A 27,660-nucleotide genomic window follows, 5' to 3' on the forward strand; every position below is an offset into this window, starting at 1 on the left:
CGCCACCCTGAACAAGCCCAATCTTGTCTGATCTCGGAAGCTAAGCAGGGTCAGGCCTGGTTAGTACTTGGATGGGAAACCACCTAGGAAGACTAGGTGCTGTAGGCGTAAAAAATAAAATAAAAAATAAGAGATTGTAAATTGACAAGGTCCTTGCAATGTGTGAGGTCAACCAATGGTTGCCTTGCCTGAAAAAAAACAAAAGTTTTTCATAATTACACCAAGACAATATTTGCCATTTTCATTCTCAATCGTACATGAGTGTAAAGTAGAGTTTTCCAGAGGCTACATGACATTACAACAGATTAAATGCAGAAGCAGATATAAGAATCCAGAGGTCTTCCATTAAGCTAGACATTAGGGATTTGAGGGGGAAAAAAAAGGTAAAATAATGCCACTCCTCTCACTAAATTTGTTTTTTAATTTCTAATACAATATATAAGGATATAAGGATAGATATAATCTACATAAACAAAAGCTCTTTCAGGTCTACAATAAATTATTAAAAGAGTAAAGGAGTCCTGAGACCAAAAAGTTTGAGAACCACTACTGATGTTCAGAAAAACACATACCAGATAAAATCATTCTAACTCCTCTTCCTCCTTTTCAAAGCACTTTTCAAGCCTCTTGCTGTGACCAGTCCATCTCACAGACCATATCTGATGACACTCTTTAAAGCACAATTCTGATTCTATCACTTCCCTATTAAATAATCTCAAATGATATACAGAATAATAACCAAAAACACTCAGGAAACTCCACCATCTGGCCATGAACTATTTTTCCAATTACTCATCAATTCTGTAATTACTTAGGTGCGTTCTCTGCAGCAGACACTATGATAGAGGCTGGGTCTGGAGAATCTATGAGAAATGATACCTGCCATCACTTGGACTCAGAGTCTACTGCAGAAGAAATAGTTATATAAGTACAGGTATCCTTCATTTCCTGTACTTATTTTCCAAATATTTGTTGTAATAACATATATTTCCTTACCCAAAATTGACTATCCAAATCAAAAACTCTCTAAAATGATTCTGTGAACTCGCCCACAGAATCATTTCAGTTGTATACAAATCCAGGTAAGAGAATGTAGACGGCAGTTCACTTGTATCTCAGCTGTTCTCCCAAAAGGATTATGCCTTGTGCCCATTTAAATTTATTAGGCATCACTGCTATCATCTGCTCATCATTAGTGAAATTGTCTCATGAGACAGTGGAAAAACCTGAGAAGGTAAGTAAACATAAAGGCCTGGTAAAGGCCACACATTAGAAAGATGCTGGAACTGACAACGCATTTGGAGGGAGGGAAACACACAAGGTGTGTTCTTGACATGTCCCCATCTCATGTGTTGTTCCTAGAAAACTTAACCTTGTTACTTGAGCCAACACAATATTTGAAAAACCAGAGAAATTCCTTGTGCAGTGGACTAATATCTACTCTCAGGGTAGGAGACTGTTGGGATCAGGCTGGTACAGGAGAAGGTGGTAGATACCTTCAGATATGTGGAGGCAGCTGCAATGGGAGAAGAACATGATTCAATGAAGAAGCTGTGTTTCAAAGCAAGTCTGGGAGATTTAAGAACAGTGATATGGCACAAGTTGTAGATCACAGGTGAAGCATCTTCCCCTCACTGTGAAATGCAGCTTTCTTCCTCCAGTGAACTACAGAAAATTATCATCAAAGATGGTTATACACAAAGGAAATTTTCAATCTTAACATAATACCATCTCATAGGTTTATGTCAGAAGAAATAAGTACCTGGACATAAAGCGTACAAAGAAGGCTAAAGTATTCTTAAGTGGGAACCATAATGATGAGGATAAGCTAAGCTCCTGGCTGGTGCACTACTCTGAAAACATCAGCTCACAAGGGCCATTGCAGACTGCGCTGCCTATAATGATATGAGGCATTCAAACCAGAAAGCCTGGGTAATAGAGGAGGTTGGTGAGGCTTACGGGAGGAGATATCTGTCAACACTCAACTTAGAAAAAAATCTTCAAAGAAGACTCTTTTGAAATCAGACAATAGTCTTGCAGATCCTTCTAGTGTTATGGATTACGGAGATAATAGCTAGCTTAAACAAAGCAAATAAAACTTCATTTTAAACCTCGACTCAATAAACCATTATCATCATTAAGAGGATCAACATTATATTATATGACAGGTATTACTAGAAATGCAGCCCAAAATAGCATAAAACACAAGCTTGAATGACTCACACTGCACTGTACTAGTGTAGGTAAGTAATGCTGATGCCTCTTCTTAGCTCTCACACACAGAACAACAGAACTGTTTTCAAAGGTCTGTGAAGTGCACATGGCTATTGGCTATCCCATAAATGTTCTACCTTCTGTCTTTCCTAGATACCTGTTGACTTTCATGTCCCTTAGCCAAGTCAAAGCGTCCCACAGTTATAGAACTTTTTTCTCCCAGTTCCTCTTTTCACTTTATCTTCTTTTTTGTGTGTTTGTGTCCTGAAGAAACTCCCACACTTCTTTTAACAGAGAGCTAACTTTCTAAATGTACAGTCAGTAAAGGCTAATTAAAACTTTATCAATGGACCAGCCCATGATGAAACATAACAAAACAAGTTCAGATCTTAGGACTCTTACACTAATGTCACTGCTACCAAGGTATCAGGTAGGGTCACCCAAGAACAGAAGTAGCTCTATTTCTAAGTTCAGGGCCCTCTTTAAGGTTCCTGAAATCAGCAAACACTTCAATTTCATTGTCTCGAGGTGTCAATGTAGTCAGTGTATATGAATCTCATTCTCCCGAGAACATTCAGAATTTCATCCCATCTATCTCAAACAGTTTTGAGCATCGTTCCCTGAGAACAAATAATTATAACAAATAATTATATCTCTATATTAAGGGTTGGCAAACTTTGTCTGCAAAGGGCCAGACAGTAAATATTTTAGCTTTTGTGGAGTCACGATTACTCAACTATGCCACTGTAGTACCAAAAAAGCCATTTGTAATATGTAAAGGAATAAAGATATGCTCCGATAAAACTTTATTTACAAAGAAAAGCAAGGGGCAGAATCTGACGGCCAAGCCTTGCCCTGAGTCATACACACAAAGGCTAGGTTTTGTCACTGCATGTCTTTAACAGTCTTGGAATTTTAGTTCAAAAAATAGTAATTTGCTCAAGTTGCCCATGATGTTAACCAATTTTTAGTACATCCCAAGGAAATCAACCTTTGAAAAACAGCAGCAGAATGAACAAGGGGCCAACACTCGTGCCCCGGGATCTCTAGGCCCTTCTCCCTTTACTCTCAAGGTAGACTATTCTCAACTAGTCCTTCATAAACATCTTCGCCCCCCAATTCCTGTGTTGATCAACACAATGACACCTCCTTGTCGAATGCTGCAAGATGAACATCTGAGCAGGAGGGGCCGCTACAGCTACAGCACAATGGGGCCTGGTACCCAGGCCCGCAGCCTTCTCTCCAGCCTTGGGTTAATTCCTTGCCCTCAGACACCACAGCCACTATTCCAGGTCTGCCTCACCCTTCCTTGCACCCATGTGCAGCAAAAGCCTCCAAATTCAGTAAAAATACTGATTACAAAGTGTGGCCCTACCTTCTGCTCCACCCTCCTGTTTTCCACCTTTACCTGACTTGAACTTATTCATCTAGGTCTAGTCCAGATGTCTCCTCTCCTCAAGAAAGTCTTCCTTCAATGCCAAGCCTGCTCTAAGTGCCTCTCCTCCCGGCTCCATATAGAACGCCATATTTGCCTTTATGGCCAAGTTCATTATACCTTATTGCCCCTCTGGAAATTATTTGAGAATTAGTATCCTTATCGATCTTTGTACTCTGAACAAACTATTTCTCTTACCTCCCCACACCTTCGCCAAGAACTCACACCCATACCAAAAAAAAAAAAAAATAGCTATGGTTTTTCAATCATTCTTTTAAGATGAAAAGAAATAGCCAAAAATAGAAAGTAGGGGGAAAAGTGAACTGCGATTTGATGACTATAATCTCTTTCAAAATAATGCCATGAACCATAACAAGCCAGTTCCCAACACAATTTAAATATTGAGGTGAACAGTTAAACAATGCAAGGATACAATAGTCAAGAGCAAAACAATACATGGGCTTTTTCAATGCACATTCACTGCAACAATTTCAGACATTCCTGATAGTTACAGGTTATTCTTATATTCATTCATTCGTCACTCTAATGCATTCTTTTTCTTGTTACTCTCCATCTACCTCAAGGGGGTACATACAAGTTATTTTTCATTTGTTTGAATTTAGGTGTCGTGAGTATGATTGGTTTTGTTTACCAGTAGCAGTTTACAACATCTCTCTCATGTCTTTCTTTATGGTACAAAAGCATTGAAAATGTCAGCTCAGCTCAGGAGCTACTAAATGCTCCCGCAGAGTCTACAGCAATTCCATGAAATACTATGCCTTGTAAGTCCTATTGAAATAACAGATTCCTGGCTCCCAAACCTGTAAATGATGAGGATGTTTTAAAACTGCATATATAAAATCAGTGGATTTTGTTCATTGGATTTTAATAACAATTGTTACTCAAAGCTGAAGTTTAAAGTCAATGTTCCCTTGAAGCAATGCCAATGTGTAACTGGTTTTCAAACACCAGCAGTAAGTACATTGATAAACATAGTAAACCAAAGTCCATCAGTCTCATCTGTGCAGGAAACAATTGTTATTTCACTATCAAATATGGAAAGCTAGTTCAGGGCATTTTTACATCAATTGTTCTGAAAATCATCCCAAGTATGCTGCTTCTAACTCTTAATTATATGTGGGAAAAGGAACAAAGAACTCAATGATCCCCAGGAGTGGTTAGAAAAAATAACTTACACTAAGTTTTGTTTTATTTTATTTTAGAGCACTCAGACATGCAACCTCTCAGCCAAGGATCTGGATGATTTTCCTAAGAGCGGTCTTCCTTTCAGAAGCCTGAAAACTTGCCAGGATACCATAGGGAAGAAACCACAGAGAAGGCACAAAAGAAACCATCAGCTCAGAGGAAATTTCTAGTTGACATTGACCTAGTTTAACACATTTCCACAACTATGAAATTGACTATATGTAATTGCTTCCTTAAAACTGGTGTGTGGGATAAGAACTTCTGGCAGCCCCTCTACTGGCCTTGGAACTTTGGAAAAGCAATTTAACCTCTCTGGGCCTCAGCTGTAAAATATCGGCCATATTTACATGCCTTCACCCATTTCTATAGAAAACCAGACGCTGGTTTAATAAGACAAGGTGTCATGCTCTGTAAGGAAGCCTTACAGAAGCCCTTACTTTCCCAAACGTAACTAACCACAGCATGTTAAACATAAAAAGATTTATTAACATTAAAGAATAAATCAATAAGAATGCACTTAGAATTGAAATACCTAAAAATCTAGCAATGATTTAATACAAGGTTCAATTTGAAACTGGCAGTCTAAAGATGGCTAGAAGTAGAATACACTGAAATGATCCCCTGGAGAGCAATACTGAAAATGCTTCTAAAGACAAAATATTGTTAAAACCTCCTCAGGTCTTTAGTGGGGAAAAATGTACATATATGCAAACACATACACAAATATACACTCACATAAAAGGCCAAAAAGATATAAAAAGGTTATTTCTGTTTGGTAAGCTTATGAGAAATTTTTTTCTTCATATTTTTCCCTATTTTTCCATTTTTCTACATGCGTATATACTACCTTACTAATAACCAAAAAATTCTTAATACAGTGGTTACACTTATACTAGTGAAAATCCAAAAGAAGAATGGGGAAAAGATGTTTTCTCTTTTTTGAACTTTTATTTTTCATCCAAACACATACATATTTAAGACACCACGTAATCCAACATCCAGCCTCAATTACTAATATTTAGGCCAATCTTCATTCAACTATAACCATTCCACTTTATTTTCTGCAATATCTTAAAAACCAATCGCAGACCCATGTTATTTCACCTGTATATTTTTTCAGGTGAGCATCTTCAATTGATATTATATACATATATAATATATATATAGGCACCATGCCATCATAATTATATCTAATAGGACAACAGAATTTCACATTATCATCTAATACTCGGTCCATATTCAAAAATAAGAATGGTCCTTTCAATAACAGTATTCAATAATTGGAAATCCATACAGAAAATCTAAAATTATGACACTACCTTATATTCAGAATGTACAAAAAACTGTAAGTCAGTAAAAAAAGCATGACACACACACACACAAAATGTACAAGAGGCTTAATAAAGCACTTTGATAAAAGAAAAATCCAAACAGCCATTGAAAATGGGGGGAGGGGAATCAAAAACACAATTTAAAACAAGAAAATACTACTAACACACCCAACAGAGCAGCTAAAATTAAAAGACTGATGACAAGTGTCAGGGAGAATGTGGAGCAATGGGAATTGCTAACTTGCTATAGGAATGTGTGAACTAGAAAATAATTTTACTCTAAAGTTAACCACATATACACCCTAAAACCACCCCTATGCATATGCCCCATGGAAACACATGCTTCCATGACCTGGGAAACGTGTGCAAACCGTTCAAAGAAGTTTTGACGCAACCAAAACGATCATTAGTAGAAGAACAAATAAATAAACTGTGGTACATTCATACAATAGAATAATATACGGCAATAAAAATAAATGAACTCCAGGTACACAAGATACAGTTTAGAAATGTAATAAGGTATGACAGAAGGCAGACAAAATAGAATATATACCGAATGATTCTTCTAGTTATATAAAATTCAGAAACAAGATACAATAGACATCATTTTTAAAGAAAAGGAAGTGATTACCATAAAGTCTAAATAGTGAGTATCCTTAAAAAAAGGAGGGAGAGTATGATAGGTAAAGAGGGCATATAGAGGAACTCTGGGGTGCTGATAATGTTTTCCCTAATGTCAGTGATGGCACATAGGTTTCACCTTACAATAATTAATGAAGCTCTAAGATCACGTTTTATGCACTTTCCAGCTTGTTCTATATTTCAAAATATAAAAGTTTTAAAAATACTTAATAATTGACCCATGCAAGGATTATCAATGGATGTAGGTAAAAAGGCTATTGGTAAAAAGAATATTCATCTAGTCTCTAAGTACCACCCTACAGAATAGGTGAAAGGCTATTGGTAAAAAGAATATTCATCTAGTCTCTAAGTACCACCCTACAGATCACTTGTTAATTAAAAAGGAATATCCTTGACCGAATCCTTCAAATGGTAAAAAAAAATATAAAGAACAGTATTGGGAAAATTAAAGATCTATGAATATTGTCTGTACATTAGATGATATTATATAAATGTTAAATTGCCTTGTAATTAATAGACACATGCTGAAATAGTTAAGGGTGAACTGTCATGATGTCTGCAACTTACTTTCAAATGTTACAGGAGAGACAAAGACAGAGCGAAAAACATAAAGCAAATTTGCCAAATATTAACAATTGGTAAAACTAAGCAAAGAATATCCAGGTGATCCAGGTGTTCCTTGCATTACTTCAGCCTTTTGCTAGGCAAGAAATTTTTCAAAAGAGAACACTATTTTGAGAGGGATAAAAGATTTCAAAAAGGAAAAATTTTTTTTAAATAGGGTTTACAAGTATCAGGTAGAGACAAAAAGTATTAGATTGTATTTAGTGGATTATGCTCTCATGAAAAATAACTAGAAAACCTAATAATATGTACTTTTTAAAAAAATTCTCACAATTTGTGGGGAAAAAGGAAAATATAAGCCTGTTGAAATATAACTTTTTGAAAGGATTAGGAGAAAACTACTAGAAGAATACATACTAAAATGTTGCTTTTGCCGTAGGTATTATGGATAGATAATATTTCCTGTTTTCTAATATTTTTATAATGAGTTTTGCCTTTTTAAAAATGTAATGTAATATAAAGATTAGCCAGATAGCCAAATACTGTTGAACAATCAGGTATGTGTACAATTAACTGGCTTCAGTTTGAAAACTACCAACTGCAGAAATCCTACTGATATGTCTTTATTTCTTCTTGTCCTGTGAGGAATTATGAATTACATAAAGCACAACAAATGACTACTTCTTAACTATCTAAAATGGTAACAAAAATAGTAACATGAAATGATCCTTCACAAGCCTATTATAATATAAATATACCTCATCGTATATGCTCCCATTAATGTCTGCACCATAGATAGGTGCCACAAAAGTTAAGTTCTTCCAGTACTTGCGCTCCAAGTCTTCATAATCCAAGTATCTTGGAGTACAATATCTGAAAAAGATAGATGAAAAAAATACAAACTAGTAAGACAATTTTAAGATTTTCTCCACCTATTTGATTTAATTTACTTTCTAAAGAAAAGCCTATCAAAATGAAAATAGTGTAGATAACTCATGTTGTCAAATCTAACAGGTAAATATAAAATGTATTTATCATAGATATTTGCATACTCTTATGATTCCCAAATAACTATGAAAACTTCATATTTTGACTAAGAAAATACTTTACTGAAAGTATCAATAGAAGCAGAAAATTAGTTAAAAATTCATTATATTAGCTTTCAAAATATTTTTTAAATCCTTAACCCATTATACTATCCAGCTGTCCCTCAGTATCCACGAGGAATTGGTTCCAGAACTTCCCCACAAATACCAAAAACCACAGATGCTCAAGACCCTTATATAAAATGGTGTAGTATTTGCATATAACCTAGGGATAGCCTCTCATATACTTTAAATCATTTCAAGATTACTTATTAAAAAAAAGGATGACTTATAATACTTAATACAATGTAAGTGCTATGTAGTATAATAGTTGTTATACTGTATTGTTTAGGGAATAACGGTAAGAAAAAAAAATCTGTACATGTTCAGTACCAATGCAACCATCATGGGCCTAACTACATAGTTAATGTCAGCAGCAACCTTTGTTTTCTAATATTTTCAATCCACGGTTGGCAACTAATATAATAATGGTGGCCCTTCAAGTCATTCGAGGATCTTCTTTTTAAAATTATTCATTTTTTAATATGTATAACTTATTGATGAAGACTTAAATATTGCCACATAAAGCAGAAAATTTGCCTAAGAAAGATGAATCATGAGTATAATCAAAAACTCATGACAATGGAAAGACAGAAAACTCATTTACAGTTATTCGGAATAGTATAACACGAGGAACAATTTTCTTGGCAGTAAACTAAATGTAAGCAGGCAAACACTTGAAGAACAGAAAATAGAAACAGTTAAATTAAGACTCCAAGAGATTGTGCAGAAGACTCATTTTCATTTTCATTACAAGTTCCTCTGTCTACGTGGTTTGTAATCAGGTCCATGTATATCTATGAAAGAAATAAAAATAACAAAGTAAATCCACTCACTTGCCACTGTTGGCCAGCTGCCTGAACTCCTTCACTGTCATGGCTTTTTTCTGGATGTTGTATTGCGTGAACAGTCCTGATTGCCCTGTGACCATCTGCTGAATCGGTGCTGGGATGAGCAAATTATCAATGTCATCATAGCACTGCCTTGGCTTCCACTCCTTAGGAGGAATCACCTAAAAATAAAATTTTTAAAAATATGATCTTAAAAATATTCCAGGTATATATTTAGCTTTCATATTTCAACAGAATATAGGAGAAGAATGTGTCAGCATTTCTATGACAAATGTGTTAAAGAATGGTAAAGATTCACATTAAGGGAAATGCTCTCTTTTTTCCAAATATTCACCTGACTGATACGATTTATTTTAAACAGTAAAATTCACCGACTACTCACTATATCAAATACTGTATTTGTATTAAATTCATTTTTTAGTTGATATTGTTAACCTCTCAATTTTAAATGTAAAATTGAGAGATGCACAGAAGTAAAATAACTTTTGAAATTCCGGTACTATTTACATTAATGAGAAAAGTAAGTAAATATGTGTTTAGTCCATATCATTTTCTTTAAATGCCTCTCACAAAAATATGGCAAACAGCAGAGTGGTGTGCTAATAAATGTTAACAATCAGCTTTCTGGGAAGGTGGTTGAAACCTTGACTTGTAGCTTTTGCCTATTTCCATAGTAACTACTCCCACCATGGCCAATTTGAGCTTACCAACATGACGTCACTGAACATAGAGTAGGAAAAAGATGTCAACTACCAATTCTTATGTGCCTGTATGATGAGGGGACTCAGCCCACCACTGTTTTCCCATAGTATTTACACAATTATTAATAATGAAAAGATGAGAAAACATTAAGACTACAAATACATATTCATATGATTAAAAATTAGAAGGGACAAAGATATGAATTAAGTCATGATTTACAGCTGGAATTTATCTACCTTTAGAAGTTGTTTTAATTTTTCGAGATAAATTTTTTTAAACAATTAACTGTAAAATGTGGATATCACACATACAGAAAATACATAATCATAAATACATAATCATAAATATGTAATCATAAATATGTAAGAACATAAGTTCTTAATTTTAATGTAATCCAATGTGTTCATTTTTTGTCTTTATGGGTACTACTTTGATATTCCTACCCTAGGGTATGAAGACATTCTATTTTATATTCTAAGAGTTTTAAGGTTTTGTCTTTCACCTTTATATCTACAATGTATCTGCAACTGGCTTTTGTGAAAGATTTAGGTCAAGCTTCATCAGATGAAGAAACTTGGGGTCAAAAGATGAGAGATTTAGGAAACACTACACAGCTGATAAATGACAGTATTAACTCAGTACTTCCTCTAAGGTATATTAGTTTAAAATGAGACTATAGACAACTACACTATATGCTACTGAAAACAAATACTTGATACTTTAAAAGAATATGAACAAACAAGCCAAATGGATATGGATAAACATATCATACTGTCTTGAAAACACTGATATAAGAGAAGGTTATATTTAAAGTGTTATAAATACTAACTTTCTTCATCAGAAATAAGTCAGTAATTCAAAAAAATCAAACATGGATTTAGGATTAAGGATGGGTATAGGGTTAGGGTTAGTGTTAATGTTAAAGTTAAGGTTAGGGTTAGAAATATATGGTTAAGTTTAGGATTAAGGTAAGGGTTATGATTAGGGTTAAATTTAGAATTAGGTTAGGGTTATGGTTACAGATTCAGTTCGAGTTGGTTTTAGGATTAGAGTGATGTTTAGGATAAGAGGTTAGGGTTAGGTATGGTGTTAGAGTTTGTTTTAAAGTTTAGTTTAGGATTTGGGTTAGGAATAGGGTCAGTACTAAACTTACAATTAAGTTTATGTTTAGGATTAAGGTTGAGGTTAGAAAGTTAAAGGTAGAGTTAGTTTTAGTATTAAAATTAGAGTTAGGGTTAAAACTACAATTATATGTTAGGGTTAAGGTTAGTGTAACGTTAAGGTCAATAACAGTGTTAAGGTTAGGGTTAAGAATGTGCGTATGTTTAGAGATAGTATGATAGTTAAATTGATGATTACAGGTCTGGATTAGGATAAGTATTTAAAGTTAGTGTTAGGGTTAGTGTAGGGTGAAGGTTAAAGGAAAGCTAAAAGTTAGGTATAGGTTTAAGGTTACAGTGAGTGTCAGGATAGGTTAGGGATTGGGTTAGAGCTAGGATTAGGGTTCAGTTTAGGAATAGGTTTACGGTTAGGGTTAGAAGTAAAGTTCAGCTTTGGGTTAGGAATAGGGTAAGGGTTAAACATTAGGGTTAGAATTAAGGTTAGTGTTAGAAATTTAAGGTTATGGTCGAATTAGTGTTAGGGTTAGGATTACAGATATACTTAGGTTGAGGTTTATTGCTATGATTATAGGTTAGGGTTAGGGAGAGAATTAGAGTTGCGGTTAGTATAGGGTTAGAGTTAAAGTTAGGATTGAGTTTAAGGTTGACAGGTTTAAGTTAGAGTTAGTTTAGAGGTTAGGGTAGGTTTGGGGTTAGGATTAGAGCTGGTGCTATGGTAACTTTAGGAATAGGTGTGGGGTTAGGGTTAGAGGTTAGGTTAGAGATTGAGTTAGCATTAGGGATAGGTTTATGGTTAGTGCTACTGTTCTGGATATGTTTAGTTTTAGGGTTAAGTTTAGGATTAAAACGTTAAGATTAGGTTTAACATTAGGTTTAATGTTAGGATCAGGGTTAGTTTTAAAGTTAGGGTTAGAATTAGGGTTAGGGGTAGGTTTAAGATTAGAGTTTGTGTTAGGGTATTAGCGTTAGGGTTAAGGTTATAGTTAGGATTAGGGTTAGAGCTATGGTTAAGGTTAGGAAGTTACTATTAGGGTTAGTGTTAGAGATAAGGTTAGGGTTTGAGCTAAGGTTAGGATTAGGGTTAGAGTTAGGTATAGGGTTAGGTTTAGTGTTAGGGTGAGAGGTTAGGTTAGAGTTTGGGTTAGGTAGGCATAGGATTCACTCAGTGTTAGGGTTAGAGTTAAGTTTAGAGTTTGAAAGCTAATGTCAGGTTTATGATTAGGGTTAGATTTAAGAGTAAAGAAAGGATTTACTCCTTTTTGGAAATAAGTACATCTACAATCAAAATTAATATTATGTTTAGAGTTAAATATTTCCCGTCTTGTGAAAAATAAGGCAGTTGTTTACCCAAAATGAAGTTTTGGAGCCATTTTATTTTTCAAAAGTTAGAGAAGCAAAAATAAGAATGAATTTACAAAAATCTAAATATTGTCTTTGTACTTACTGCATGTGTTAATTTATTTTTGACTAAAGTGGTCAGACAGAACTTTAAAAATCTGCACATTCAGGCCTATAACAAAATCTTACTTTGGGACTGTAATTTTAAATCTTAATATATCAGATGTTCTTACATAGGAAATAGAACTACAACATACTTAGGATTTTTAAAAATTCCAAAATTAAACCTTTGTATTTAATGAATCTACATAAAGGAACCCAACTCCTCTCAAAGGTTATCTTCCAGATTATACCAAAATAAAAAAATATATTTTAAATCACCATTTCCCCAACCCCAGGCTGGGCCCTATACCCAGTAGCAAATTTTCAACTAAAATTTGTATTTGCACTATTTATCTTGAAATAAGTTGCTATTACTACCATCTACCTACTGAGGAAACAGAAGGAAGAAATGTGGTGCTTCTTACAATCTTCCTTCACCTTGAAGGCATAGATCACTATCTGTACTCTCTAGTTTATTCATTTAACTATATAATGTGCATAACCCTTGGCTCAGGAGGGTGTAGGTCCAGGTTACTGTTGTAGAAGAATTTCACATACTTCATATATAATAATAGTTCATCTTAATCTTCCTCCATAAAAACAATACAAGCTGTACATGTAAGGAGGCTGTCATTCTTTGCACTTTTCCCAACGTGACTGCCAACTTTGTAAATAGAATTTTGGGCGTCAAATCTATCACTCTGAAAATGAAAGTTAAATCTAAAAGATGTTGATAAAAGAAAAACCGAGACTGTAATCTGAGGCCAAAGTCGCTTATGAAACTACTCAACCATTTTCTTCAAATCATAAATCAAAACCAATTCATTAAGTGGTGCATTAACAAAGAATCTCATGGGTGGCTCTGATCCCCAGGGCTACCCATCAAAGCAAACTAGCAACATTAATAGTTTTGATTTTTACAATCTGATTTGATTAGATGCACTTTTATACATTTACTATTGCTGCAACTTTCAGAAAAAGAGGGAAAATAGGTGAAATTGAGTTTATGTGACTTGATAGAAAGATGGCAAGATGACTAAAAACCAATAGTTCACTGTATTCCTAGAACAAGTAAAAGGAAACTATCACAACACTGAATAAATGAATATCTACAACTTGCTCAATGAGTCTCATGTAAAAGTCTGGGCTCAGGTGTGTGTTTGTTCAACATTCAGAAAACTAATTGTAGTTCTCATTAACCTTGTTCTCTTACATAATGCCGACAGCGGCACAGGTGCACTCTGCCTGACATTCCCTTATGAGGGCATTTGCCACTACCTCTTATGTTACTAAATGTGCCACTCTGCCACAGGATAGTCACTAATCTCAGTGGAATACAGTAAGATATATGTTTTCAAGAAACAAAAGGGAGAGATGAACAGAACAAAGGGCTGCATTCAGAAGTCAAAGAAGGGGATGACGACCCCAACTCCCCTCCACCCAAATAATGCCCAAGTCTTTTCTAACCTATTTTGAGTTTATGATCAAAATTGTTTGTCAAATGATTCTGAAATGATATCATTCTCCTTAACTACAGAATGATTATTCTCCTCCAAGTTAATGTGGAATTGCTAAGGTTCCAAAAATGAGATCTTTAAAAGAGCTAACCCAATAAAGTAGTTAAACTAAGGATCGCTCATCTGAGAAATTCATTATAAACGTTTACTTTGAATTTGTTTTCCCTTTATCTTCCTTGCTTCTCATTCACCCCTAATAAACCTTCACTCAACTTAATTTCCCCCAATTTTTTTTTTATTTCCCTCAATTTTAGATCTTTTCTAGGAGGCACCTGAACCATATATAACAAAATGACAGACCTCAGGGGGTAGATGCCAGAACAACCTATGAATTGGCTTACAACCAGCGGCAGCCAGATACAGGAAGAGGCCTTGAACAGTGATCCTTGCAGTTCTGGAAGCTCTCTCCTCTGCTACTGTCTGCTCTCAACACTACTGGACCTTCCTGTAGAGATGGGGATTCCAAGGAGAGCCCAAGACCCAGTCACAGTCAAGCAGGCCCTGCCAGGGCTCGGGAATTTATGTGGTGATGTACAAGTCTACAGAAACCCAGACTATAAACTTAACATTTAGACCAATGATAAAATGAAATAAGTGGGAGCACTAAAATATATTCTTCTGAGGGAAATTTTTAAATTGAAATAGATTTCCAGTATGGAAGGAACACACAGTCCATCTCAGGTTAAAGTCAAAGAGGATGATCTCTCTTTCAAAGCTCTAACTTTGGGTTTGTGGGTGCAAACCCACAATGCAGTCTTCAGCACCTTAGTGACCACTCCTAGGACCCTGAGCATATCACAACTACTCCTGTCAGGACTCCCTGCTTCCACTCTGCCTCCCCCGACAAATTCTTTCTTCACACATAGAAGCCACAGTTATCTTTCCAAATTATTGTCACAAAATGACAAATAAACAAACAGCCACCACGTCCTCTTCTCCTCTCTAAGACGTCAATGTTTCCCACTGTACTTACAATAAAACCCCCAAAACCTTGTTATAACGAGACAAGCCCAACACCATCTGGCCCCTTCCAGGCCTCTTACCTCACTTACAATCCTCTTCCCTTGCTCACTGAGCCCCAACTCCACAAACCATCTTCCTATTCTTCCCATACATGAAACGGGTTAGCCTCCAGGTCGCTGGACTTGCTATTCTTTCTGTCCCCACATCTTGAAAGGTTGGTTTCTTTACATCCTTATCTCACCACCCTAACATGCTTCCACTAGAACATAAATTCCATGGGAACAGGAGCTTTGTCTGCTCTGTCCCCTCACCTCCCCCTACACATGGTATAGTGCCTGGAACATAGCAGGCACTCTCCACACTTGGTGAACAAAGAACTGAAAACAAAATAGAATAGGCAAAACAGTAAGAGAAGGAAAGTAGTCAGTGCCTAGGTCTATGGGCATGGTAGGGAATAAAGACTGACTGCTAATGGGTACAGTTTCTTTTTGGGGTGAAGAAAAGTTCTGGAATTAGATATCAGTGATAACTGCATAAGTCTATGAATACACACACCACCAGTGAATTACATACTTTAAATGGGTGAATTGCATGGTATGTAAACTGTATCTCAATATTAAAAAAAAAAAATTTAGAAGAAAAAACAGAACAGAGGAGGGAGAGAGAGAAGGAAAGGAGTAGTGGTTATTAACTGTCCTCTATGAGAAACTGATGAAAGTTAGGAATATTCTCACATCTCTAAAATCCGTATATGGTTCTCTGTGGTTTCTATGAACTGCTTTTGTTTTTTTTAAAAACAACAACAACAACAACAAAAAAAAAAGCCCAGAAAACAATCTAATAGAAAGCGTTAAAAGAAAAATACAATAATTAATCTTCTTTGAAGAAACCAAGTGCTCCATATGGATTAACAAGAACAAAGCTTCTGCAAGAAACAATTCCAGTTTAAAGGAATTGAGGATAATCACCTTTGCAAGGCCTGCCCGATGGGCTCCTTTAGACTCCATGTATGCGAGGTATTTGTTGAACTCCCGGAACTCCTCCATGGAGGGTCTGAAGGTCATGATCTTACAGCTGGGATTCAGACGACTCTCCGTCGGCCCCACCTCCATGATGGCTGGCGTAGTCTCTGCAGAGAAGATGATTTGGTCATAAGCAATGAATTATTACATGGTTAAGGTTGGCGGTCATTTCTCCCAAATGGCACATTAAGTTTCCCCAGCAGGAAATCTTTTAGTTACTTACCACTCCCTTCTACCACCCTATAATTCCCTCATCTCTCCCTGGACTTTTGGAGGGGGAAAAAAAATGCCTCTAGCCACCCCTCCTCCCAAGCTCCTATTCCTGGGATTTAATCACTGACCTAATTATATCACCCGCCTCCTCAAAATCCTTCCTAGTAAGAATGAAGGAATTTGCAAGTTTACAAAAGGTGTTGTTCCTAAGTACCAGTTCTGAAAAAGACTCTCATACATGCATCTGTATTAAGGCCCAGTTTAGGTGGAATAGAACATGGACAATGCAACATCCCCAACACAGAGTTTACTGAAGTATGCTTCCACTTGTCATTACATGCTTTCCTATAGTAACTTCCAACCATCTATTCAGCAAAACTGCCAAGAACCAGGCTAAAGTATCAGAGAGACACAGGAAGGGGTAAGGTATGTCTCCATTATCTACACTCACTTTTTAGAGGTCAAACTGCAATACAAAACTGTACACCTGAGTTACTCAGAAAGGAGCAGAGTTAAGACTTATAAGAAGGTGTAGGAGTTTGCCAGATGATACAAAGAGCAGTCCTGGCAGTGGAAATACTTGGAAGTATTGCAAGTATGGAAAGAAGTTAGTTTGTCTAGGGATCTTAGAAAGAAAAGACTACAGAGGATCAAGGTAGAAAAGTTAGTAGGCTATGCTATGAAAACACGAACTTAATCCTGCTAGCAATGCACAGGATGCTTCCTCAGCAAACACTTACTGAACACCTAGTATGTGCCAGGCAGAGGGACTGCAAAGGTGAATAAGAAGCACTGGTGTGCCTCCCCCAGAAAGGCGTCCCACCCCCATCCCACTTCCAGATGCAATAACAGTGCCTGGCATCCAACAACTCAAACAACAAATCTTCTTGGAACAAAGTTTTCCTTTTATTGATTTTTTAAATAAATTTAACTTGCCTGACCCCCCCCCAAAAAAATTGGGAAGTGAGGGATGAAGGGAAAACGTGCAATGTTAAAACAGATCAGGGCTACAGATGAAGATGTGATTATCATTCATTTAAGGTTTAAGTGTCTATCTCACAAAGTACATGTAAGGAAAATGACATATATCAAAATTAAACCCTGCCACCCTTTCGGAACTTACAATCTAAAGGAAAAAACAATCTACATGAAGATATATTAATACATGGCAGAAAATATCCTGTATTATCCCTTCCAAAGGGAGGGGACATGCAAAAGCCAAAATCTCCCAGGCCACCTCCCCACCAGATACATATACCAAATCCACAGGCTGCAGGACCAAAGTCTACCCCTATACAAGAAACAAATAATCCTTTAGAAGCTTCCAAGTCAGTCCCTTACATAACTATTATGGCCTTGTCCTCCACCACAGCCTACACTACACTTTACACTCCAACAATACTCACTGATTTGTTTTTCTCTAAATAAATACAATTCCCTATGCCTTTGCCCAAATTATTCCCTCCCACTGAAGCATCCTTTACTGTTTCCTCACCTGGCAAACTCACTGCCAAAATTCTCAACGCTCTGGAGCAGGCCTAGGTGAACCATCCTGTGTGTTTCAACCTCCCTCTCTGCTTTCTTCTTACAGCAGTTGCCTGTCCCAGTGGCTGACACGTCTGACCACACACTGAGCTCTAAGGTCCTCAAAAGAAAGGCTCTCCATCTCTTTAAATCCTGACATCCAGTCTGGGATCCAGTCTTGCTCATAATATCTGCTGCAATAACTATTTGCTAACTGAATGAAGGAATAAATGCCAAAATGTTATTAAAGTATTTACACAAAATGATACCAAATGCAGGAAAAAGGGAAGTACTGGTCCCAACATGTTACTTAGAAAACAGATTCCTTTGCTTGACTGGTAAAGAATAACAGAACATAAAATTCTGCATAGTGAGTAAAGGAAAGAAGCCCCTAGATAATCTTTGCAGAAACATTTGATACAGAGAAGGCAGCGTTACCTTTTCCCTAGCCAAAGAACAAGAGTGGCCTGCCTATTTCTCGAAGCAAAGAAAGAAGCCACTAAAGAAGGAACTGGAAATCCAGCCAGTCATTCAACAAGTAGTTACTAAATGCCAGATTGTTGGGTGGGCACTAAGGAAGGAATGAAATGAAATCCTAACAGTAGTAGAATGAAACAGACAATAAATAAGAATAAGTGCTCTGAAGAAGAAACCAGGGTAAGTGGATATAAAGTGCAAATAGGAAGTGGGGATATTTTATACAGGGTAGGCAAGGGAAGGCATTTTCAGAAGCCTGAAGGAGGGAATAAATCATGAGGATATCTGGAAGAAGAGCAGTTTAGGCTGAAGCAACAGCTATTCAGCTATTAAAGGAATAGTGAAGAAGTAAGTGTTGTAGGAACTACAAGATAAAGCAAAGGAGAGAATAGTGGGTGAGGAGATGAGGGTGAGAGAGGAGAAGGCATGAGAGGAGATAGGGGTGAGAAAGAAGATAAAAGAGGAAAGTCGTTTTGCATTTTTTTGAGAGGGAAAGTAATCCTGTGCTCCCTTCCTTTCTTGTACATTCCCATTCTAGACACTCTAATATGCATGTCCATTCAAGGAGATGACACTGCTTTCTAAGGAAAGTTCTTGAGGATTTTAAGCAGAGCAGTGAGCTAGCTCATCATTCTGGCTGTTGTATCAAAAAATGACAAGGTTGGAAGAACAAAGAAAATTTACACCAATCCAGGCAAGGTAAAAATGGTGACTTGGACCAGTGGTGAGCAGAGAGAAGTGGTCAGATTGCACATATAGTCTGAACAAAATTTCCTGATAGAAGTGAGAAGTGGTCTAAAAAATAAAATATTGGCTCTGACAAGAAATTGAAGCAATGAGACTATTAATATATGCAGCAAATTAATAACAATCAGAATTAAACCTCAGCCCTTGACCTAGTTTGCTAACTGGTCTGTAAAATATACTTTGCCTCTTCCTAGCATCATCATTCCCTTGATTACACAAAACTAGTTCTACCTACAAATTAGATACACGTACTAAAGACCTAGCTGGCTTATGTTTTAGACCTTTTTCAACCTGTAAAGTTTAGACTGACTCCATAAAGATTACACGATCATCAAATTTAAGTATGTATAAAATTTTTAAATATGTTAAAGCAGCTAAAAATTTAATATTACTCCCATCACCCAAATCTTTGACAATATGATTGGCAAAAAAGTCTGATGTTGTTTCATTTCTTTGATTATTAGTGATATTGATCATTATTGGATATTTATCTTCATTTCATTTTGCCTACTTACATTCTTTACCCTAAAATGATAGTTTATAAATTTTCTGCTCCTTTAAGTTTTTCCTAATCCGCATTTATCATTATTAAACTTAATCATGCTGCTAGAATCAAAGTCCCAGACCCCCTTCTTTCTCTTTTACCTTTATTTCTCTGAGCCAAGCAAGACAGTAGGTATAAAATGTTATTGCAATAATGCTTCCTGGTCAGAGATTTTAAACTGAAGGTGATGCAATAATCATTTTTTTAATGCTACACCTCTTTAGAGACTGAGTCCCTAAAGTGAGTGACAATGATATCTATGATAACTTTGTTACTTTGTTTCCATAGAGCTGGCTTCAATGTTTTTGAGAACACTTAAACCAAGAACCCTAAGAATTTTTTTCTTAATGAACTGAAGATTTTTTCATTAAGTGAAGAAAAGTCCAGTACTGATTCATGCTTATATAACTCTTCCAAGCTTCTCATCTGCAAATTTTACCTTATCATGAAGGAAAAACATCTGTTCTCCTTATTCTAATAATGTCTTTACTTGGTAATTAAAAAAAGAACCTGAGGCTGGCGTTTTCCTGTTTAATTAAATCTATATGCTATACTGTTTTCCTTATGCATTTCCTGTATTTCTGATCTGTGTCCTGTCATTTAAATAATTTCTGTGAGAAGAGTAAAAACTGATAGCTCTCATCATGGGAGTATTCGTTTCTTAGACAATGGCTGACACAGAACTGGTCTGCACTGCTGACTGCCTCTGAAGAGAACATTTTAGGATATGCTATTGAGCGCAACCCCCTGTGAGATACAACGTTCGGGGCAGGCAGATAATACATTAGGCTAGAAAGAAAATTAACCAAGGCAGTTAGAAGAGAACACTACTCGAGCCTCCTCCACGGTTTCTTATGAGGTCTCACCCAAACCCTAGAGGCCATTCTTTTCAGTCCTCACTCATTCCTCCTTCCCTACAGTGAGATTTTAAAAGGCATTAGCAGCCAAGGCTCAGGCCAGGCAGATGCTACTACCCTGCTCTACTCCAGCCACTCTACTCCAGTGTATGCTTTGCAGACTGCCTCGGTCAGGCATTGTTATGGGTTGAACTGTGTCTCCCAAAACAGACATGTTGAGACCTAACCCCCAATACCTGTGAATGTACCCTATTTGGAAACAAGGTTTTTGCAGATGTAATCAAGTAAAGATGAGGTCATATTCAAACAGGGTAGACCCTAGTCCAATATTACTGGTGTCCTTATAAGAGAAGAGGCAGACACAGAGGGAAGAACACCATGAGACAATGGAGGCAGACTAAAGTCATACAGCTGCAAAACAAGGAATGCTGGCAATCACAAGAAGCTGAGAGACAGGTACAGAAGAGATTTTTCCCTAGATCCTTTACAGAAAGCATGGACCTGCTGACACCCTATTTTTGGCCTTCTAGCCTCTAGGATTGTGAAAGAATAAATTTCTCTCATTTTAAGCCATCAGCCCTTGTGGCAATTTATTACGGCAACACTAGCAAACTAACACAGGCATCAAGGGTCAGACTGGAGGAAAAGAAGTAAAGTGCCACATTCCCCAACCCCAGGTTTATCAATATTGAAACTCATAATACTCTGACTCCCATTGGATTCTTTCATCTTTCTCAACTGGCTCTTGAAAACTTTATGTTGCCCATGAGCACATCTATACATGTATTGAACTACAACAGGGACATCAGACTTTGAGGGCTGCCCTTTTCTGTTATCTCAGGATTAACAGATACGTGGGTCACTCAGGCTGTCGTTGTCACAGAGTAAGTATGCGGAAGAGGGTACTGGAACCAACAAAACTGCCCTGAGGATTCACCCTTGGCTTCATCTAGGATGACATCCTTTCCTGGGTCAAACTACACCCAGGCCTAGACTTCAGTGGGTCAAGAGAAGCAATTCTCTTCACATGAAATGCTCACAGAGTAACTGCTTCAAGTTGCAAACCTGCCACTTCCTCTAAGGACTAAATCTCACATATAGTATTTAATTTACTTATGTGTGTCCACTTTGGCCTTGCATCAACTTTTCAGAGTCAAATTTTATTTATATCTGTCATTTCCTGGTTTTTCCTTTCTCTATCTCTTACACTACCTTAGTGCCCAACAATAGGGGCCTAGTTGGATCGAGTTGGTTCTTCCAACACAGATCAGGCAACATAAAAGGAATGAGGAACATCTTTAAGTACAGATAGATGAAGTATGAATACAACAATGTTATTGTTTCTACAAAATAGTTATGGTGAATCTTTTGTGCTGGCTGGAAAATTACTGCTTGGCTATCGCCCATGGGAACATAGGCTATCACCCATGGGAACATAACATTCTAACAATAAGCTTTCTGCTTCTGTAGCCCCGCTTGCGCACCTGACCTGTGAGTTGACAGGTAGTAAATAGGAGAAAAATAGACCTTTGTGTTTAAGACAGAATGAGGAATGGGATTTAGGGCTTAAAAACCCTGTACCTCTACATTTCGGGGCTGCTTAATTTGGGGTCTGTGTACTCCTGGCAGACCTAGCTGGCTGAATAAAGAGCATGTTTCCTATAACTCACTGATTTCTGGTGGTCCGTGTGTCTTTCGGGGGCTGGCGGCCACAACACTTTCTCTTTAGGTGAATCTTTTGGAAAGATCCAGTGGAGATTAGATGATCAAAAAAACAAGATGTCAAATGAAATGTCAGAATTCCAACAGTAAAAGACTAGTGGGTAGAGGGATTATTTGTAAAATCTAGAAGGATTTGAAGTGTCTTAACTCTCACTCTACTTTAAAAAAAATAAAAAATAAAAAAATGAAAAAGAACCCAAATGTGGTAGATGCTATATGGTGAGTACGGTTTATGCAAAAAAAGAAAATGCAAGACTAAGACTCTAATCTTTACTCAAAGAAAAGGCTTTGCCTTATAACAAAAAAGACAAATAAATGTATAAATTTTAAGTAGAAATAATAGACATGTACATCATTCTTTGTGATGTACATCTTTAACCAAAATAAAAACTATTCAATGTCTTTTGTAAAAAACCATTCTATGTCTTATAACACAGGCATAAAAATAACATCAGGTCAAAAATTGTCAATCTCCCCTCATGGCTAAACATAATTATTTCTTTTATCTCTTGATACTGCCCAGCCCTCCATCCCTGCTTTAGGAGAAAGTCAAATCAATGATGGAATTTAACTTGAGTTAAAGAAAAACATAAAGCTCTGTGGGTTTATTCTTCTACTGTTGCTATTGTAAATAGTATTTTTTAACCTTTTCTTTAGAAATAATTTCAAACTTACAGAAAATTTTCAGGAATAGAAAAAAAACTTGCATTACACTTTACCCAGAATTATCTATTAATATTCTACCCTATTTGATTTATCAACTTGTATTCTCTCTACACATACACACGTATACAAACATGATAAAGTAAATACAGTAGAATACTGTGTGTGTATATGTATACGATTTTTTTTCTGAACCATCTGAGAGTAAGTTGCATACATCATGGCCATTTCCCCTGAAAACTTTACTATGCATTTCCTTAGAACAGGGGTCATTACGTAGGTACCGTAGAGTTTTCAACTAATAAGTTTTACATAGATCCAATGCTTGTTCTAACTTCTGTATTCCAATTGTCAAATAAACCAATAATATCCTTTAAAGCATTTTTTTTTAGTTCCAGTAGAGAATTCAGTCAAGGATAGGTATTGCTTGTAGCTGTCATGTCTCTGTGGTATTCTTTAATCTGGAATATTTCCAGAGCCTGTCTCAGTCATTAATGACATTGTTGTTTTTTTTTTAATAATCATTTTGTTTTAATATTCAAATAGAAAATTTATTGGGTTTCCAGTCAAGATAGCAGAGTAGGTAAACACTATGCTCACCTCCTCCTATGACCACATTAAAATTACAACTAAATTATAGAATAATCAACCTAGAAAACCATCTGGAAACCAGGTGAACGGAATTCCTACAACTAAGGCTATAAAGAAAAAGCCATATGGAGATTGGTAAAAGGGGCAAAAGGACCAGACAGGCTGGTCCCACACCCATGTGTGGCATTTGAAAATCAAAAGAGCTATCTCAGCTGCAGAGGTCCCCACTGAAGAGTTAGGGATCCCAGGCCCATACTAGACTCCTCAGCCCAAGGCTCCCATGCCAGGAAAAGGAGTCCTCACAACAGCTGGCTGTGAAAATCACAGGGGATTCCATCCATCTGCTGAGATGGAGGGCTGCTTGGAACCCAGACATCTTCTTAAAGGGCCCACACACAGACTCACTCGCTCACAAACATTCATCCTGAGATCCAGCAAGAGGACAGTGGATCAAGGGAGCCATACAGGAAGAGACGGAATTCTGTGACTTACGGGTGAAGTCTGCCACTGTCCCTGAGCCTTTCTTCCACACACCCTGCAGGCACAAGCAGGCACCAAATCTGAATCTGCATTAACCAAGTAAACAACACTCACTCCACCCTGGTGACTTCCATAGACCCCACTCCACCCAACTCACCCACGCACGGCCCGTGGCTCTTTCAGCAATTGTGCCTGGGCTGGTACTGCAAACTTTCTTAAAAACTCTCCAAAGACTGCAGGCCCCAGGCAGAAAGTAGCTGTCTTCGGTGTGCAGTGTGCCTTCTGCGGAGTGGCCCCTGACCCAGCGCAGGTGGCAGCCAACCTCAAGTCACACCTTGGCCTCTCCCATATTCCTCCTGGCACAGCACAGGAAACTACTAACTGTGGATCACTTTGTAGCTCCAATCAGGAACTACAAGCAGCAGCTGACCTCGGGCTGCAGTGGAGCCCCTCTCAAGAGGCCCCAGAACCAACACACCCAGTTGCTGCCTTTAGACCACAACAGAGCACCACCTGATTAGCTCCACCACCCAAATCCTCACAGCCAGTCAGCCTGAGGGCATACTCCACCCACTGGCATGCCAATAGTAATCAAGGATCAACTACAACAGGAGGGTACACACAATCCACACAAAGGACACTCCATGAGCACCCCACTCAGATGACCAGGGAGACTGTACAACTAGGTCCCACGTGATAAGTACTACATAAGGCCACCCGACCAAGACTGGGAGATGTAGCAGAAGATCTACCTAATATATAGGGGGGGAAAAAAAAACACAGAGAAGCAGCCAAGAGAAAGAGACAAAGATACATGTCTCAAATGAAAGAACAGGACAAAACTCCAGAAAAAGAACTAAACAAAATGGAGACAGCAATCTACCAGCTGCAAAGTTCAAAACACTGGTTGAAAGGATGCTCAACAAGCTTATGGGAAGAATAGATAAATTCAGTGAGAATCTCAACAAAGAGGTAGTAAACACATACACACAAAACGAAAAACATAGAGACCATAAAAAAGAATGAGTCAGAAATAAAAAATACAAAAACTGAAATCAAGAATACACTAGAAGAAATCAACAGCAGATTAGATGAAGCAGAAGATCAAATCAGCAACTTGGAAGACAAAGTAGCAGAAGAAAAATGAGAACAGCAAAAAGAAAAAAGAATTTAAAAAAAAAAAAAAAGGATACTTTAAGGGACCCTGGGACAACATGAGCATACCATCATTTGCATCATAGAGATACCAGAAGAAGAAAGAAAACAAGAAGTTGAAAAGCTATTTGAAGAAATAATTACAGAAAACTTCCTTAAACTGGAAAAAGACACAAAAGTTCAGAAAGAACACAGAATCCCAAACAAGATGAACTCAAAGAGGCCCAAACCAAGGCATATCATAATTAAAATGTCAAAGGTTAAAAACAAAGAGACAATCTTAAAAGAAGAGAAAAGCAGCTAGTTACCTACAAGGGAGCTCCCATAGACTGTCAGCTGCTTTCTCAACAGAAACTCTACAGGCCAGAAGGGACTGGCACAAAATATTCAAAGTGATGAAAAGTAAGGACCTACAAAGAGGACTATTCTAGCAAGGATATCATTTAAAATAAGAGAGATAAAGAGCTTCCCAAACAAGAAAAAGCTAAAGGAATTCATTACTACCAAATCAGTATTATAAGAAATGTTAAAGGGACTTCTTTAAGAAGAAGAAGGGGGGAAAAAAGAACATAAATATGAATAATAAAATGACAACAACTACGCACGTACCAATAATCACTTTAAATATAAATTAAGGCTCCAAACAAAAAACATAGGGTAATATATTTATAAAACAGAGAGAAAAACAAAAAGAAAAAAAATATATATATATACATATATATGTCTGTGTGTGTGTGTGTTTGTGTGTGTGTGTGTGTGTGTGTGTATACACATATATGTATAGTAGCTGAATGGATAAGAAAACAAGACCCGTACATATGCCGTCTACAAGGGACCCACTTCAGATCAAAAGACACAGAAAGACTGAAACTACAGGAATGAAGAAAAGATATTTCATGCAAATAAAAATGAAAAAAAAAATCTGCAGTAGCAACTTACATCAGACAAAATAGACTTTGAAACAAAGGCTATATAACAAGAGACAAAGAAGGACACTACATAAAAAGGGATCAATTCAACGAGAGGATATAACCCTTGTAAACATTTGTACACTCATTGTAGGAACACCTAAATTTATAAAGCAAATATTGATGGACATAACAGGAGAGATCGAAAGTAATGCAGTAACTGTAGGGGACTTTAACATTCCATTGACATCAATGGACAGATCATCCAGACAGAAAATCAACAAGAAAACAGTGGCCTTGAATGACACATCAGACCAGATGAATTTAATTGATACTTTTAGAGCATTTCACCTTAAAGCAGCAGAATATACATTCTTTTCGAGCGCACATGGAATATGTTCCACTATAGACCACATGTTAGGCCACAAAACAAGTCTCAAGAAATTTAGCAAGACTGAAATCATACCAAGCGTATTCTCCAATCACAATGGTATGAAACTAGAAATCAGTGACAAGAAAAAAAATGAGAAACATATAAATACCTGGAGACTAAATAACATGCTACTAAACAATAAATGGGTTAACAAGGAGATCAAGGAAGACATCAAAATATACCTTGAGACAAATGAAAACGAAAACACAATGACTTGAAATTTATGGGACACAGCGAAAGCCGTCCAAAGAAAACTATTAGAACTGGTCGATGAATTCGGTAAAGTAGCAGGATACAATATTAATATACAGAAATTGGTTGCATTTTTATTTACCAATAATGAACTATCAAAAAGAGAAATTAAGAAAACAATCCCATTTAAAATTGCATCAAAAAAGAAAAATACTTAGAAATAAATTTAACCAAGGAGGTAAAAGATCCTGTACCCAGAAAATTATAAGACATCGAAGAAAGACTAAAGAATCTAAATTTAAAAGAGAGTAATAAAGAAAAAGCCTCCACCATCTCCTCTTTGATGATATCCCAATTTGCAGACAATGTCCTCTGTGCTATACTGGCCAATGAAAGTGGACAACAACTTTAAAAAAAAGAAAGAAACTGAAGAAGATATAAATAGATGGAAGCATATACCATGCTCATGGATAAGAATTAGCATCATTAAAATGTCCATACTGCCCAAAGCAATCCACAGATTCAGTGTAATCCCAATCAAAATATAAATGTCATTTTTCACAGAACTAGAACAAACAATCCTAAAATTAATCCTAAAAGATCCCAAATACCCACAGCAATCTTGAGAAAGAAGAACAAAGTTGGAGGTATCACACTATCTAATATCAAACTATACTACACAGTAACCAAAACAGCATGGTACTGGCATAAAAACGGACATATAGCTCAATGGAACAGAATATAGAGCCCAAAAATAAAGTCATGCCTATATGGTCAATTAATCTATGACAAAGAAAGCAAGAATATACTAGGTAAAGAGTCTCTCAATAAATGGAGTTAGGAAAACCAGACAGATACATGCAAAAAAATGAAATCGGTCTACTTTTTTACACCATATACAAGAATAAACTCAAAATGAATTAAAGACTTAAATGTTAAGACCTAAAACCATAAAACTCCTGGAAGAAAATAGAGATAATAAACTCAGAGACATTGCTCTT

The 27,660-nt window shown here is 36.7% G+C and overlaps 1 protein-coding gene across 5 annotated transcripts in view; it reads right to left on the reverse strand.

The window, feature by feature from the left end:
• KDM4C (lysine demethylase 4C) overlaps window positions 1–27,660 on the reverse strand; it is a 336,400-nt gene that overhangs the window by 289,460 nt on the left and 19,280 nt on the right. For all 5 annotated transcript variants that reach the window (XM_025051416.1, XM_015594513.2, XM_006918364.3 and 2 more), the window contains exons 2-4: window positions 16,100–16,260; window positions 9,374–9,549; window positions 8,151–8,265 (exon numbers count right to left, since the gene is read on the reverse strand). In XM_025051416.1, coding sequence (XP_024907184.1) covers window positions 8,151–8,265; window positions 9,374–9,549; window positions 16,100–16,243 — 435 coding nt within the window. In that variant the 5' untranslated portion in view covers window positions 16,244–16,260. The remainder of the gene's footprint in view (window positions 1–8,150; window positions 8,266–9,373; window positions 9,550–16,099; window positions 16,261–27,660) is intronic.

The sequence above is a fragment of the Pteropus alecto genome, unplaced genomic scaffold (genome assembly GCF_000325575.1).
Source record: "Pteropus alecto unplaced genomic scaffold, ASM32557v1 scaffold95, whole genome shotgun sequence".
Lineage (NCBI taxonomy): Eukaryota > Metazoa > Chordata > Mammalia > Chiroptera > Pteropodidae > Pteropus > Pteropus alecto.